Consider the following 15,763-nt stretch of genomic DNA (forward strand, 5'->3'; position numbering starts at 1 on the left):
GCTTGTAATCCATTTTAACTTCCTAAATATGGGCCTTGTGGGTCGCAGAACAGTAATGAGCCGTTTGTCTTTTGCCGTTAGTTTTATATTGCATGACCATAGTCAAAGCCTCTGCTTTACTTGAATGCTTCTATCCTTGTTCCTTCTGAGTTCGCGTTTTCATTTTAATTATAAGTTAGTTAGTTAGTTAGTTAGTTAGTTAGTTAGTTAGTTAGTTAGTTAGTTAGTTAGTTAGTTAGTTAGTTAGTTAGTTAGTTAGTTAGTTAGTTAGTTAGTTAGTTAGTTAGTTAGTTAGTTAGTTAGTTAGTTAGTTAGTTAGTTAGTTAGTTAGTTAGTTAGCACGAGACCGCGGGTCCCCCCCAATCGCCCACCTCGCCGGCCGTATTCAAACAATTATACGAAACGCAAGAACGCCCTCAGGCATTTCTTGCTGCATTAATGCCAGCGATCTCCGAGGTCCGAGCCTGCTAGCTCACGTGTGTCGCGCAGCGCTCGCTAGATGGAGCGGCAATTCTCGGGGGGAGACAGCCCACCTCCTCTGAAGCCGCAGCTCTCCGTTTCGTAATGCAAGGCAAGGATAGATTATAAAGGAACGACGGACATTTTCTTTCAAAAAAGTGCAATTTCATAAATATTCAAGCAGATATAGAAGACATTCTTTGACGTGGAAGAAAATGGAGCTCTGCTGAATTTCCTCCATGCAAGGCTGCTCGCCCAAGGGAAGGACCTCTCCCGCAACACGGGGGGATCATTTTTAAGTGTTGCGGAATGTTTAGAAAACCCCGTTGCAGATGACGTAATTCTAGCCCTTGAGGTTAGATTACTCAGGGAGACGGACATTACTTGCATGCAAAATCAAAACAAATTGTCAATTAACAAGAAATCGCAAATTGTATTGAGAATTCATTACTTTACGGCACATATTGCAATTTACGAATTGTAGCCCGCGAGTATGCAAGGCATATCCACTTCAAAAGAATTTCTAGAATTACTCCAATTTGGAGATATGCGCCATCAAGCTCTCCGTAAAACTGCACTGTTCTTCCCCTTAATTTTTTAATAAAACGCTTTTTTATGCATTGGAGCAATAAAGCTACTGGAACGCCCACGTATTTCGTCCCACACTTGGGAAATATCTGGGAACCGGCGTCATCCTGGAAGTTTATTTCAAGTAAATACGTCTTGCAAGCTCACCGGCTACAATTCGCAAATTGGAATATGAACCGTTACTAATTAATTATGAAGCTGATTAGTGCTTATTAATTATAAGTTGCATATGTGTTTAATATGTACTTATGACGCGTGGCCTACCCATTTCGGAGCAGGAGAGAAACTGCTGCACGCGCGCTCGGCTGCGACGGAGAGCAACGACATCACTACTGGCGCAGCTAAACCGACACCACCTAGATGGAACAAGGCCGTTTCAGTCCGATCCATGACGTCATGTTGCCTGACCCGACTGCCATAGAATCTAATGTGGATTCTCCCGAGTAGGTTGCGTGGCGTCATGGATCGGAGTAAGCAGGGCTTGTGATATCTAGGTGGCGTTCGCTAATCGCGCCTCTCTCTCTCTCTCTCTCTCTCTCTCTCTCTCTCTCTCTCTCTCTCTCGCGCGCGCGCGCGCGCGCGCGGTTGCGCTGGATGAGTTTTCGTCGTGCAGGCGACCGACGGACGGACGAACGGGCGGATGGACAGAAGAATGGCTAGCCATATACAGCTTCGCTGTAGAAACGCCGCCGTGCCGCTCCCAAAAGAGAGACGGGAAGAGGTTGAGGATATCGCTAAAAGTTAGTTTCAATTTCAAATATGAAGGGAATGCGAGCAGGATTTGCGTACGCCTCGCGCTCCCAGATCAGGCGCACAAGATCACTTCCCGCTCTCCGAGCGGTTGTGTAGGCCGGATGTTGCCCTTGCACTTCCCGGAAGCATTCTTGCGGAACCTTGCAAGCTGTACGAAGAACAAATTAATTAGAGGCACGTGACACGGGTGCTTCACCTTTGCGGGGGAACAGGCGTACCCGGTGAACGTTAAACAAACATTCAAACGATAACCGAAGCCGCAAAGGGTTTGAAAATTCAATGAAGCATCGGGCAGAAACTTTCGCCCTGTTCAGTGCTCTAGCCTTTTCGGTTAGGCACATTGGCTATCATATCTCCAGCGTTTCCACTGAAAAGAGGCATGTTTTCTTTGGCAATAAAGCAGCGCAACACTGCAACATGGCACGAACAACGTGACAACTAACTAAACCGTGGTAACAATGTAACTGTTGTTGCCTGCACAACGCACGCGCTTTTCGGCGGTTGCAGATTGCCGTAGCTGTTCCGGCTTAAAAACGAGCAAGAAGAACTATATACGTGAAAGCTACCATAAAACAAGTTCAAATTTCCCATACATATGCGCGGCTCCCCTGGAAGCTCTTTTTCGAATGGACCGTGTGAGACATCGATGTTTCTCAGCCTGAACAGACAACGGTTTTCCATAACGCATCTAAGCAACGCGGGTGGTGAGCAGCCGCCAGAAAGATACATTTCCACTCCACTGTATTCGAACAGTTAGCGAAAGCATCTCGTAGCATTCTCTTTATTGCAGGGATTGTCAGAAACATTATTCAAGCGCTGGGAAATACAGTCAAGCTGTGATTAATATGCCACATTAGAGGCAGGAGCAGGAGCGGTTGTAGCATTTTTGGATAAGATCACTAGAAAGATAAGAAGGAAATGTGCAGGTCAGTTCCCTTCAAGATAAAGTCACACCTGCAGCCGCCACTGCATGAAGAATATGTTTCGATTCATTCATTTGTTCTTTCTTTTTTTTAACGCGAAAATTTCTAGGCGAATCACACAGGCCACACAAAGTGGTGGTGGTATGGTATTGTATGAAGAGCTTTATTTACGTCCTAAGGGATCAGTCTGGTGGCAGAAATGATATTCGAAGTCGCGGTTTCAAATACGAATCGAATACTACTAACTATTCGCATTCGTATTCGAAAAAGAACTTTTCGGTAATTTTGAATATTCGCTAACCAAATATTTTGCAACAGCCGAATTTCAATCTGGTTACTGCTCTGCGTATCGTAAAGTATCGCAAACTATCAGAAGTGAGACAACGACAAAAGCTCTCGCAGGAACGCAAGAGCGGAATGGATAATTGAAACTTTCCTTTCGGTTTCACGGCGGAAGCCTAAGTGACAAGCTGGGATTTTCGCTTGTAACCTTGCTTTCTTTCTTTGGCAGTCTAGTCATGTAGCAATTTTATCTTTTACGCTAGAAGCTGTCATGTTTTCCTTGCAACGGGCCCCTTTACATGTGTCTACAGCGGTTTTGTTTTGTTTTGTTTTTCATTCCTCTTTCCACAAGTTATCTTTCTTTACGGCAACCATTTATTCGGCCTTTTTGGAAAGCTAGTCATGCAGCAACGATCCTTTCTTTGAAAATTTGTTTGTGACCAAGTTCTGAAGTCGTTGGGAGGCTAAACGCGCATTATTTTGAAATAATGATTAGTGATCTTGTGTTAGGAACGTATCCTTCTAGCCTGATAGTTAGATTATGGTTGTGGGTCTTCTTATTGTTTTTTTTTCTTCTTTTTGCATTTTTCAACACAGGCGTGGTGCATAATTATACCGAAATAAATATTCCTGCTGTAGATATAGGCGTCTGCGTTTGATTATCCAATATTCGATTGGATTTTCGGCACCTTACTATTCATATTCGATTCGCATTTGCTAGAGTTGATATACGCCTACCGAATAATTTCCTATACATAGGTACGCTCTCCCTTCTTTCTAGTTACCATCCGGTGAGGAAGGGAAAGGGGCGGGGTTCTACAGAAGAGGTGTAGCTAAATGTGGAGGAGCCCCCATTCTTGAAGGAGACAGTCCCCGAGGGAGTCCAAGATGTGCTCTCCAGGCTCCGGTTCCCCGCTAACCTGCTCCGCTCAGATAGCGCAACTATAAACTGGCCTGATCCGAGAAACTCCGATCCTGCCGGATTCAGGATAGGCCGATCCTGAAGATAAGTGTAAACAGCGATCATGTGGATCCAGTTGGTCGGTTTCCATGCCTTGCTGGCTTCCTGGCGATGCGTATAATCGCTATGCTGAAGATGAAGTGCTTTATAACATTTAATGAATTGCTTCATCATAGCTTCGCTTCAGATATATACAGGATGCGCGACGTATCTGAACAGACAGACAGACAGACAGACAGACAGACAGACAGACAGACAGACAGACAGACAGACAGACAGACAGACAGACAGACAGACAGACAGACAGACATAGATAGATAGATAGATAGATAGATAGATAGATAGATAGATAGATAGATAGATAGATAGATAGATAGATAGATAGATAGATAGATAGATAGATAGATAGATAGATAGATAGATAGATAGATAGATAGATAGATAGATAGATAGATAGATAGATAGATAGATAGATAGATAGATAGATAGATAGATAGATAGATAGATAGATAGATAGATAGATAGATAGATAGATAGATAGATAGATAGATATCACATTAAGCCGATGTGCGTTTGAGAACGCAAGGGATAGCATACTGCAGCTGAGGTGACCTCCAGGGTTTGCGTGCAGACCACCCAAGTAACATTCTCGGACCAAGGAGGCGTCGTCAAGGATCCGGAGTAGAGGTAGTACGACGTCGGAGGAATGCCGGGAAGCATCTGACTCAACACTAGCGGGGCAACCTGCGCTGACAAGAAGGCCAGAATGCACGCTATGACCAAGGATCGAGATCACGAATGCATTTAGGTGCTGAGTAACTTCATCTGCCTAACACAGTCGCTCGCGCAGAAGTTTAAATAAACAAACAGCAAAACACCTGCAGTTCTGTGAAAATGTGCAGAGGAATACGCAATTTTTCCAAAAATGAATGAACTGTGTGAAACAGAATTTACAGTTTATGATGCTAGCCATTTTAAACAAATCTGGAACACGTGTCACCAGTGTATAGTGTTTACGCTTTGGATGTTTTGATCTGTTTTTGTGAACGCAAACCTTCAGGGCTTATCCTGTGCTCCCTTCTGTTACACGACTGAATGCTTGTAATCGCGCCTGACTGCGTACCTAACTGTTGTGCCATATTTTCAGCGCGGAGACGACCTGGGAATCTAGTGTCGTAGCTATCCACTGTTACGAACGGCCTGCAAAGGTACCGACCCACAAAATTTTCCCAGCCAGCTGCTGCTGCGCGGGTGGCGAGCTTCCCAGAAGCGACCTTGGAACCCTTCCCCACGTGCTGCGGCGACTCGCTTTGTAGGGACGACGATGTGCCGCATCAACACCCCCTCGGCGCTGCTATGACTAAACGCGGTCGGCTGACCAAGTATTGTTAGTGGATTCGCCATCGCGGTGACGGCTTGTTTGAAGCGGTGGAAATCCTGGGAGAAGATGTCTTGCGGCCCTCTCATGGGGCTTAGAATCATGGACAGACAAACGGTCATTGTCTGCGGAGTGAAGCGCTGTGTCTGCGAGAACCCTCTCACCTTGGTGTGGTCAGTGCAACCTGTGCAGAAGTGAGTGCGTAAACCCTCCCCATCAAAGACGGATCGGCTACAATGACTTTGGACGCTCCGAATTTGTCGGGGGTGAACTGCTGTTTTCCCTCACCTAGGAATCTAGGGATGACAGAGTGTATTTAAGCAGCCGTTGGCGGCTCCTCAGTGTGCATTCCTTTTTCCGTCATGTTAGACTGATGAACTGTAACGTTCTCATGTAGATACTGCAAATAAATCCCATATTCCTCGTTCTCAATGACAATAAGACTCTCCCTTCAACAACGTCCTCAGCGTGGATAAGTTGGACGACGGCATGGGTATGCTACCATCTATTTCATGCCCGACCCCAACCATAACACCACCTGTGATTCACCTCCTGCTTGGCCAATACTCTCTGAAATAAATAAAGATTCATTCGTTCATTTATTTTCTATGCAGTCCAGTGATTTTTTGATAACCCTATGAAAAACTACACTCGTCAATTCGCACGGAACAAGAAACTTAGTTATAATTTGTTTATCTTCAACAGCGTGCCGAAGCGGCGAAGCTACTTTCACGTCAAAATTTCCTATTTGCGCGAATTTGCTACAGCCTCCAGCCATGCAGCCATGATTATATATGTAACCTTGACAGTTAAACGCTTTAGCAGCAAAAGATAAACGGTATACGCTTCTACAGAATTCGCTTGAAACGTTCCTCCCTCGGGCAACTAATGGACAAGTGCCGTCACCTCGCCTCTTTTAGCCTAAACTCTGGCGTTTTCCTTCAGTTATATTCAGGTAGATGGCGCGCCGTTACAAGTTGCAAATGGGTTGCGAGAATGTTCAGATACTTGCGCAGGAGAAACGTTGACTCACAGTGGAGGAAAAGAATCAGGTAGCTTAGTAGCAGCAGGTACGCGACCAGTAGAATAAGTAACATGGCAACAAAGAACGCGGAAAAAATGTCAGAGGGGCTGAGACAATCTTATGGGTGGCGGCAATGGAAAAGAAACCTGCTATGACTAACTACCTAAGAGCTAAAAACGAAACCAGGAAAGACACAATTTATGATAACTAAAAGGGAAGCTGCTTACTTTTCTAAGGGAGATCAGAATGCTGTGGTAAATCTAGAGAAACAATAAACATGTTTTATTAGAACGTGAAGATATCTGCCCATAGGAGCCGGACAGATATCTGTCCGGCTCCTATGGCCTCCTTGAAGCAAACATGCCCGCAATAGAGACTAGGAATAGCGATTAAAACTTTGGCAGAAAAGTAGGGAGACTACAAACAACGGAGGCGTACAAAAACAAACATCCCAATAGTGGCTCAGAAAGTTTGATATTTGAAATCCTGTATATTTCTCTCTCTCTCTCTCTTTGTGTGTGCGCGTGCGCGCGCGCGCGCGCGCGCGTGTTTGTGTGTGTGTGTGTGTGTGTGTGTGTGTGTGTGTGTGTGTGTGTGTGTGTGTGTGTGTGTGTGTGTGTGTGTGTGTGTGTGTGTGTGTGTGTGTGTGTGTGTGTGTGTCACGGCCACATTTGAAGACGTCGGACAAGCACAATTTTATAGTATTGAGAGCGTGGAGCTTTATAGTACTGCAAATATTCAGTCGTACCTTGCTACTCCCGGGCGACTCCATCGCGGACATAATGGCTTGCAGGGATTCCGGGCTTTTGTGGTCGGACAGCTGCAACGTTGAAACGTATCTTATCAGCCCGCCTATCAAACGAGTAAGCATTGGTAGAGTAAACGTTGGTGGAGCACGCTCTCGTAGTGTTGTAATAATGTATGCCGAAGTTTTGCGACAATTCGCTTCGCGGGGAGTCCGCAAACTAAAATGAAGACCACGTGCTTTCTCCGGCGGCAGCATCGGTTTCCGTTGGCCGGCCCAAGTGACGATAGCTTTGCTAGCTTGTCTGTTGTGACTGTTCACGAGCTCCGATTGTTTGATCATATTTTGGCGTAGCGCCTAAAGAGGTCAAGGAAAGCTTTCCCGCCTTGAAGTCGTGGACCGCCCTCGAGCCGAGAATTAGGCGCACAGTGACGTTTTATGTCAAGTGATTTCTGCCAGCAAGGAATTCTGTATCACTTCAGAGAAAATTTCTCGTCCTGATCATCACTGGGGACTGAGTATGATCCCAAGTGATCCCCAGAACAGCAGTTTACGATAGGTAGCGAGGCACTGGAAGTGGTAAGGGAATAGATCTACTTAGGGCAGGTAGTGACCGCGGATCTGGATCATGAGACTGAAATAATCAGAAGAATAAGAATGGGCTGGGGTGCGTTTGGCAGGCATTCTCGGATCATGAACAGCAGGTAGCCATTATCCCTCAAGAGAAAAGTGTATAACTGCTGTGTCTTACCAGTACTCACCTACGGGGCAGGAACCTGGAGGCTTACGAAAAGGGTTCTACTTAAATTGAGGACAATGCAACGAGCTATGGAATGAAGAATGATGGGTGTAACGTTGAGGGATAAGAAAGGAGCAGATTGGGTGAGGGAACAAACGTGAGTTAATGACATCTTAGTTGAAATCAAGAAAAAGAAATGGGACATGGGCAGGACATGTAATAAGGAGGGAAGATAACCGATGGTCATTAAGCATTACGGACAGGATTCCAAGAGAAGGGAAACGTAGCAGGGGGCGGCAGAAAGTTAGGTTGGCGGATGAGATTAAGAAGTTTGCAGGGACAACATGGCCACAATTAGCGCATGACCGGGGTAGTTGGTAAAGCAGGGGAAAGGCCTTTGCCCTGCAGTGGGCGTAGCCAGGCTGACAATGATGATCATCACTATTTAGATTATGATGAAGAAAATAAGGATAGTCGCGGCAAGTGTTGTAGGTGCGTGTAATTATCGCTCGTTCGTCCGCCTCGGTATGGAAGCGATCAGCATTTGCACAGAATTGTGGCCTGAATGACATGACCGTCGTGGCCGTGGTACGGATCTCTGCTCCTCATGGAAGCCCTAATTACGCTACGTCGACAGAAAGCAAGTGTCATCCCTGATGGTGGCAAGTGGGTGTCCCTAACGACATAGTTAAGGTCCGTGGTGGGCTGGCTGAAGATATGAGGTACTGAGATAACGCAGCGCAAGTTGCTGCCGTTTAATCGCTTCAAGTCGGCAGTTACTTCGTTTATTCCGGAAATGTGTTAGGAATATTTTTTCATAGCGCAGTGCCCTTTAACTCCCCGTATATAGCCAATTCTGGCATTGTTATTTCGATATAAATAGTCAGTAAAGCAAAACTACCCTCTGGCAACGCTTCCACCTCATAAACATGCTTTTTTTTTGTGGACGTCTTATAAACCCGAATGGGCATTTGTGCGGACGCGCCAACCTTGAAGAGGACTGAAATCACGGCCAGGCCATCCTTCTCCGTCACGGCTTCTTCGAAGCTCCTGAACTGGTCGTTGTAGTGGACAAAGTGGGCCTGCAAAAAAAGAACAAAAGAAGAGGAGAGGTTGCACGTCAGAACAGTCAGCGTATTTACCACAAAGGCAGTAAAAATGTAGTACAAATTAGGTACAAATAGGAACACAAATAAAGCACAAATGGTGCCTAAATGGAGCACAAATGGAGAAGCATTCGATTCGACAAATCAGCATTCGTTATGTAAGGATTTTCTATTATAGGCATGCGTAATAAATTACTATACTTATTAGAATCGGTGTGCTACAATAATTAGTCCGCGATTATTGTCTGCCGGCAGCCTCGAGCACACTTTCTTAACCGCCCACGAACCATCGTGACTTCTACCCTATTGCCCTTGGTAAGGTGCTCAGATGAACTAACCATTGCCTATGTTGAATTAGATAACTATATCTTTTCTTGTTAAATTCGTTCGAAGTAATTCTTTCTTTTTATACTTTCAGAAAGCGTATTAGTATCTGGTATTCTACTCTATATACGAAGTTTCGACTTTTCGAACGTTAGAATTCGAATAAGAATATGTCACTGTGCAATTACCCCCAGAGCATACAATACCTTCTCACAAACGTCCACCCTACCTCCATGGCGAACGGTTTGCCGTCGACGGTGTGTTCAGAGCCATAGGTGTCGTCGAGACCAACGTGGAAGTGCAGATCATGCAGCAGAAACCTACCGGGCAGACCTGATCCACTTACGCTAGGCTGGATAGCTCCCAGAGGTTGGACCCTCACTGCGAAACGCAACGGAAGGTACGCAAAGAAAGACGAAAGAATGAGCCATTCAGATTCACTGAGGAAAAGTGCGTGTACGTGAATCGAATGTCCCCAAAAATCACAGCGTCCGATTCAAATTGTGAGGTCGCATTCCCGAGCATTTCTTACGAAGAACTGTTCGCGATCACTCGGGATTTTCATTATCACTTCCCCACCAGATCGGGATGATGATTGTCCGCTAAATAGCACGAGTAAGAGAACGAACAGTGAGAATAAACGACGGTCTACACGGACGCGAGCTCACCCGTTTCGCATTATCGCGTTGTCTTCCGCGTCTCAGTATGTGAAACACAGCGCGTTCAAGTGCGTGCTCAGCAGGCCATAAAAGGTCAACTGAGGCTCTGACCGTCCTCACTTATGCACCGCTAGTACAACGCGCACTCCGCTGTCGATATTCTTGCGCACAGTCCAGCTACATCCTACTCGTAAAAGTTTAACTGTCGCTGCAATTGATTCGGCACTGCGGAATTTCCTCCGAAAGTTTTCCATGACATTTTACCTGTAAAGCGTGCACCACCGCACACACGCGTGTGCTGCAACAAAAACAAATGAAATGCGAGGGAGCGTTTCGTAGCGCAGATGTTTCGAAAGGCACGTTCAAAAACAAAGTAATAATTGCAAATCCCCAATTTTAAAGCGAATAGCTTCTTTAAGTAGCGTGTGCGCTTTATTTTGCTTGTTTGTTTTTTTAGAGAGAGAAAGAGAGAGAGAAAGAGGAATGCCAGAGCACCGACGACACCTCTCCCGCAGCCGCCACTATCGCCCTCTCCCTCTTTGGCAGCTGCTGAAGAGGGCTCCGGTGGCAGGAGTCTGTGGTTACTTTCTAGGCAGTGCCCCTTGATACAACATGGGCATAATGACTCAGCTTGTATGGACCTTATACTACCACTACTGGTGTGGCACGATATACGATGCTGTCGGCAGAATTGCGCAATGAAACAACAAACGCTACCTAAATATCTTCACTGCAACAAAGATATACACACTTTCAAGCACATCCTTCCTTTATTCCTTTATTCGTCCGCCATTCACCTAGCCATTCGCTTCCTAAGTCCTTTAACTATTCATATACTTAAGAAACAAGTCTTGTCATATTTCGAAATATGCTTTAAATAAGTTGTATAAAATGTACACCCAAACTTGCCCTCACCCAAGAAGAGTTAGAGCGGCGAAGGTGCCGTGTCGAGCGAGCAAGAACGCCTCCGGGAGGCCTCTGTGTCCTCGAAAGCGAACGTTCGCGTTCCGCTATTCACTTACATTGCTTCCCTGGTGTTACGTTAGCTTTAAAAATTGACTCACGTTACGGTGACGGGAGCCCCAGCTAGGACACAAGCGTAACTGTGCGCTTCGCACCAGCATGTGCATAAAGAAGACGGGTACGCACATGTCGCACTGAGCAATTGTTAGAATTCATCGACGCCTGTATAAAACACATGGGCCCCTTGCGATACACATCGTCTCAGAGAGGATGATGGACAGGAAAGGCTTTAGTATGAGCACGGCCAGCCAGACGTGTGGGTCGCTGCTTCTTTCCGCGGCTCTCCTATCGAACGTCCCTCTGAGAACTCAGAAACGACATGCCTTCAGTCATTTCCGAAGCTCCCCGTAGACCTGTTGTCTGAATTTACCGGCAAGCTGATTAGCCAAAAGCATGGTGAAGCTCAGCTTAATGATGGCGTCACCTCCAGGCAAAAAATGTTAGGTGGAATGTGTCATGCCAGAAAACATGCGTTTTTCTAAGAATCTCCTGGAAGCTGTCAAATGCTCACTGACGCGAATTCAGCAACAAAAGAAGTGCAACTGAGCGCATTATTTCTCAAATTCCGCTTTCCTATTTTTCACAGTACCCAGATGTGCTTAACCTAAGCAGCAAAGCTTCAGCTGCATGGTCATTCGTGGAATGACAGACAACAACACAACAACACGGCACTTCCACTTGGCACCTGAGGTTCCGACAACTCTACGTTCCGCTGATTGTATCCTGTCGCCTTACGCAGGTTTCCTGCAGATTCGTCGCAGTATAACCACCGGCTGGTGGCCCCACAGCACCAAGTGGCCACAGATAAGCTTGTGTGCCCATCACGAAGATAAAGCATAAGTGGCTGTCAGACCGCCAAGTGAGTGTTGTTGTTTTTGTCGTCGTCGTCGTCGTCGTCGTCGTCGTCGTCGTCGTCGTCGTCGTCGTTGTTGTTGTTGTTGTTGTTGTTGTTGTTGTTGTTGTTGTTGTTGTTGTTGTTGTTGTTGTTGTTGTTGTTGTTGTTGTGGTGGTGGTGGTGGTGGTTGTTGCGGTGGTGGTAAGAAAAGTGTGCGAACCCATGACCTTTGTGGCAATTAAGGCAAAGTTAATTAGGTATACTTAATTAATACAGAGTTAATTAGGGCAATCTATCTCACAACAGTTTGTGCTTATTAAGGCGAAGTTAATTAAGGCGATTTAATTATGAACTATTATTTAACACATCATTAATTAAGTAGGGCTAATTAGGACACTCGAACCCATGGCCTTTGGTGGGAGTCGGGCCCTCGACCTTTGGTGAAGTCGAAGCCACGACCTTGCGTTGTGCGCACATTGTGACGAACAAAGTTGGTCACGCCGTAGCGCTTCTGCTGACGTGCCGCTCGAGTCACGTGACTCCGCCAGTGGCTCCACCGGACGTCGCCGTGCTTCTGCTGACGTGGCCTCAATGCTGTCGTATTCATCTACGAAGTGATAACTAAGTGCCTCTTAAATTTTCGCTCGCTAGTTATATTTTGTCCTTTCTGATGTTAGTAAAACTGCATTTCGCGAGGGCGTTCTCCCAATGGGCCTCGAACAAGGCAAAGTAAAACCTGTATTTAAGAAGCGAAAACGAAATACTCTCTCTGTCGCCCGATAATCACCTTCCTATTTTTTAGCAATGTAATTACAGGCTCATTTTTATTCGCCTAATGAACTGCCTAACAAAATTTAGCCTCTTGGTACCTAACCAATTCAGTTTCCGCGCTAAAATTGAACCTCTTGACACCTAAGCAATTTGGTTTGGCCCGCTGACTTACCAACAAAATCAGCGCGAATAAAATTTGCTGACCGCATAAAACAGTTTATTCATAATGGTCTAGGGCAAGGGCTGTATTCATTGATTTAATTAAAGCCATTGACACAATCATCCCTGCCATACTGCATGCTAAACTTGAATCCTTGAGAATTTGCTGGCCTGCTTGTAGAGCTCTGCGAAGGTATCTTACTGACAGTACCCCAAGTTGTTAGCTATAGAGGTGCTTTAGCTTGTCCAAGAACATCTAACTGGGACGCGTTCCACAAGCACCTATTTCGTGTCCTCTTCTGTTGTTCGTTTATGTCAGTGATTTACCATCATCGCTTAATTTTTGTAATGGCATCCTCTATGCCAACGACACAATCATTTTCACAGTGATCAAGATATCAAGCCAATACTAACGCCGACGTCGCGAGTGTTGTTTCACGGTGTAACAATTGCTTCTTAAAAGTAAACCCTTTTAAAAGATATATATATATATATATATATATATATATATATATATATATATATATATATATATATATATATATATATATATATATATGTATGTATATAACTGCGTCATTCCCCCATCTAATTCTATTAATTTTCTTGGTGCTGCACTAGACCCTCAGTTAAAATACTATACTCAAGTAAAATCAGTTACTAAGAAGATTGCTTATGGAATCCGCGTGCTCACTTGAACAAGGCACTGTTTCTAGCAGCGTATTCCAAAATCACTTTACTACGCTTTCATCACCTGTCACGTGTCCTACTGTTTTTCATCGTTATGCAACACGTATCTCACACCTGTCCTTCCTGATTCACCTTCAGATCCGGGCAGTCCGAATAATCACGCATAAATCATCATGTCACCTGCACCTCCCATTTACAGCAATCTTAAGATTCTACCGCTAACCTTGAACATTTTGACACCAGAGCAATTTGGTTTGGCCCGCTGACTTACCAACAAAATTAGCGCGAAATGTTGAGCCGCGAGGGGCAGCTTTTTCAGCATGCCCCTCGCGTCATGTACTGATGCAAATAAGCGTCATTGTCATTGTCATTGTCACGTTCACATTACTGCATTCTTGATACTCTAGTTCTAACCTTCACATTCCAAGTTCAGTTCGGTCTCTTATTGTTTAGAAACCGTAACGGTGAATTTTCCGCGCGGCTGCTTACCCCAGTGCAACATTACAATACGAATAACACCCGTTTTTCAGAACAACCTCTTACTGCCAAATTAAACTCAAGCTACAGTAATATGGCAGCTTTATTTTCAGCAATTTCATTTCGGAATTCTCTGCTGTCGAACACTAAATCATACCCATCGCGATACCGTTTTTGGCGCCTTCTAAAACAGGTTTTACTTACAACGTAGGTTACTTCATTTTGTTTTAGTAATGTAAAATTCTGCCTCGCTGTTCTTCTCAATTGTTGTTCGTGAATTATTACTTGCCTATAAAATTTTTGCTGTGTTGCTTTGTGCACTCTCAATTTTATACAGTCATTCTTTTACTGATTAATTATTTTAATGATTGTACAAACATGCCTAATCTACAGTAGATATTATTCTTGCTCATTCCTGCGTCATCTTAAACAACCTGGTGTTTTGGTTATCTGCTTCTAATATGCTTATTTGTATTTTTTTTTCAACGTCAAAGTTTTAAACCTTAGTTTCCATTCGTATCGGTCTGTATTTTACACATGTTCTAACAGAAGATACCCTTGGCAGTTATGTTACTTTGGGACCTCCTTCAGTGCTACGTTTACATTGTAACAATAAAAATGTAATAACGCTTGGATAAACACTATCAGAATGCAAAAATGAAGACCAATTATTTAATTTTTTAAATGTATCATCAACAAGTATTACCAGCTGGTATGACTGGTGAACAGGGACGGCATTCACCACCCTCCCCCAAGGAAGTTGGCGCGCAGATATGCAATCAGAGTGACAAATATATGTGTGCAAATGCTCAGACCGAGTAGGAGGACATCGAGTCACTCACGGACTGCATTACTGTCCTTCACTTCGTACTGGGAGAACGGGATGTCGTAGCCGTGCATGTTTAGGTCGGCCCTGGCTCTCTCCAGCCTTTGACCACGACCGGGTGTGCAAAGCCCGATGGGTGACTGCCGCTTTCCTGTGCACGGGTTGAGCTTGAAAGCTTCCCGCGTACTGCTCCGAGGATACCCTGTGCCAGTGAAATCTGTCTTAGCGAACGGGATAAGTTGAAACGTGAAAGTCCCAAAGCGAACAACAGTGTATTCTTTCCGGTTCTCTGATCGCCTGTGCATTCATCCCTAGTGGTGGACGTCAGTGCGTGCGTGCGTGCGTGCGTGCGTGCGTGCGTGCGTGCGTGCGTGCGTGCGTGCGTGCGTGCGTGCTCACGTGCACGTATGCACACTTTTAGTTCTCCTGAATCTTTTAAGCAAAGACACTCAACGAAGCCATCGGGAGAGATAAAATACCCTTTCAAAACGCCGTTGGCGCGTACGGCTGAGCGATAACGTTGGAAACCGTCTCTTCACTCAGGGCTTCTCGACTTGGAAGTACTCGTCTCTGAGAAGCCTAACTGCGCATGCGCGCACACTAACCTTGAAGGGTGGTCGTAGTCGTGGACGATCCACGCGAAATTTGTGTCGCCATCTTTCCAGCGCCAGTACGGTATCCCCTTCTCGCGCACCTGCGAAGGCAACGACAGGTCATTGCTTGAAAGTTGGACACACGGTTCCTTATTAAAGTAAAAGTTACGCGTTACTTCTTTACTTGGGAGGCAACACCAACGCGCGGAACAGCTTAGCTCGCTATCCATAAAAGATATAAACCAGCACCAGTAACGTTCGAATTAAGTCTCTCCGTGCATTCCTTAGAAAAATCTGATCAAACAAATGACGCACAGGCACCTTCTCTAAAAACATCAGAACCCGGCTACTCAGAACTTAGGGCTCACTTTAAGTTACCTTGGTATGATGTAAAACGTCAGCGATGTACGTTTTTCTAAATGCAGAGTTTTCTTACTACTGCAGAAAT

At 45.1% G+C, this 15,763-nt stretch overlaps 1 protein-coding gene across 1 annotated transcript; it reads right to left on the minus strand.

Annotated features, from left to right (window-relative positions):
- Window positions 1-1,852: 1,852 nt before the first annotated feature.
- On the minus strand, window positions 1,853-15,379 carry LOC142574550 (carbonic anhydrase 1-like). The gene is made up of 7 exons (XM_075683604.1): window positions 15,328-15,379; window positions 14,739-14,924; window positions 9,512-9,663; window positions 8,842-8,934; window positions 7,117-7,188; window positions 4,564-4,710; window positions 1,853-1,948 (listed from the first exon to the last, which is right to left on the minus strand). Exons 1-7 carry the CDS (start codon window positions 15,377-15,379, stop codon window positions 1,853-1,855), a joined length of 798 nt encoding a protein of 265 aa, XP_075539719.1.
- Between the last annotated feature and the right edge of the window lie 384 nt (window positions 15,380-15,763).

This window comes from Dermacentor variabilis, chromosome 3 (genome assembly GCF_050947875.1).
Source record: "Dermacentor variabilis isolate Ectoservices chromosome 3, ASM5094787v1, whole genome shotgun sequence".
Lineage (NCBI taxonomy): Eukaryota > Metazoa > Arthropoda > Arachnida > Ixodida > Ixodidae > Dermacentor > Dermacentor variabilis.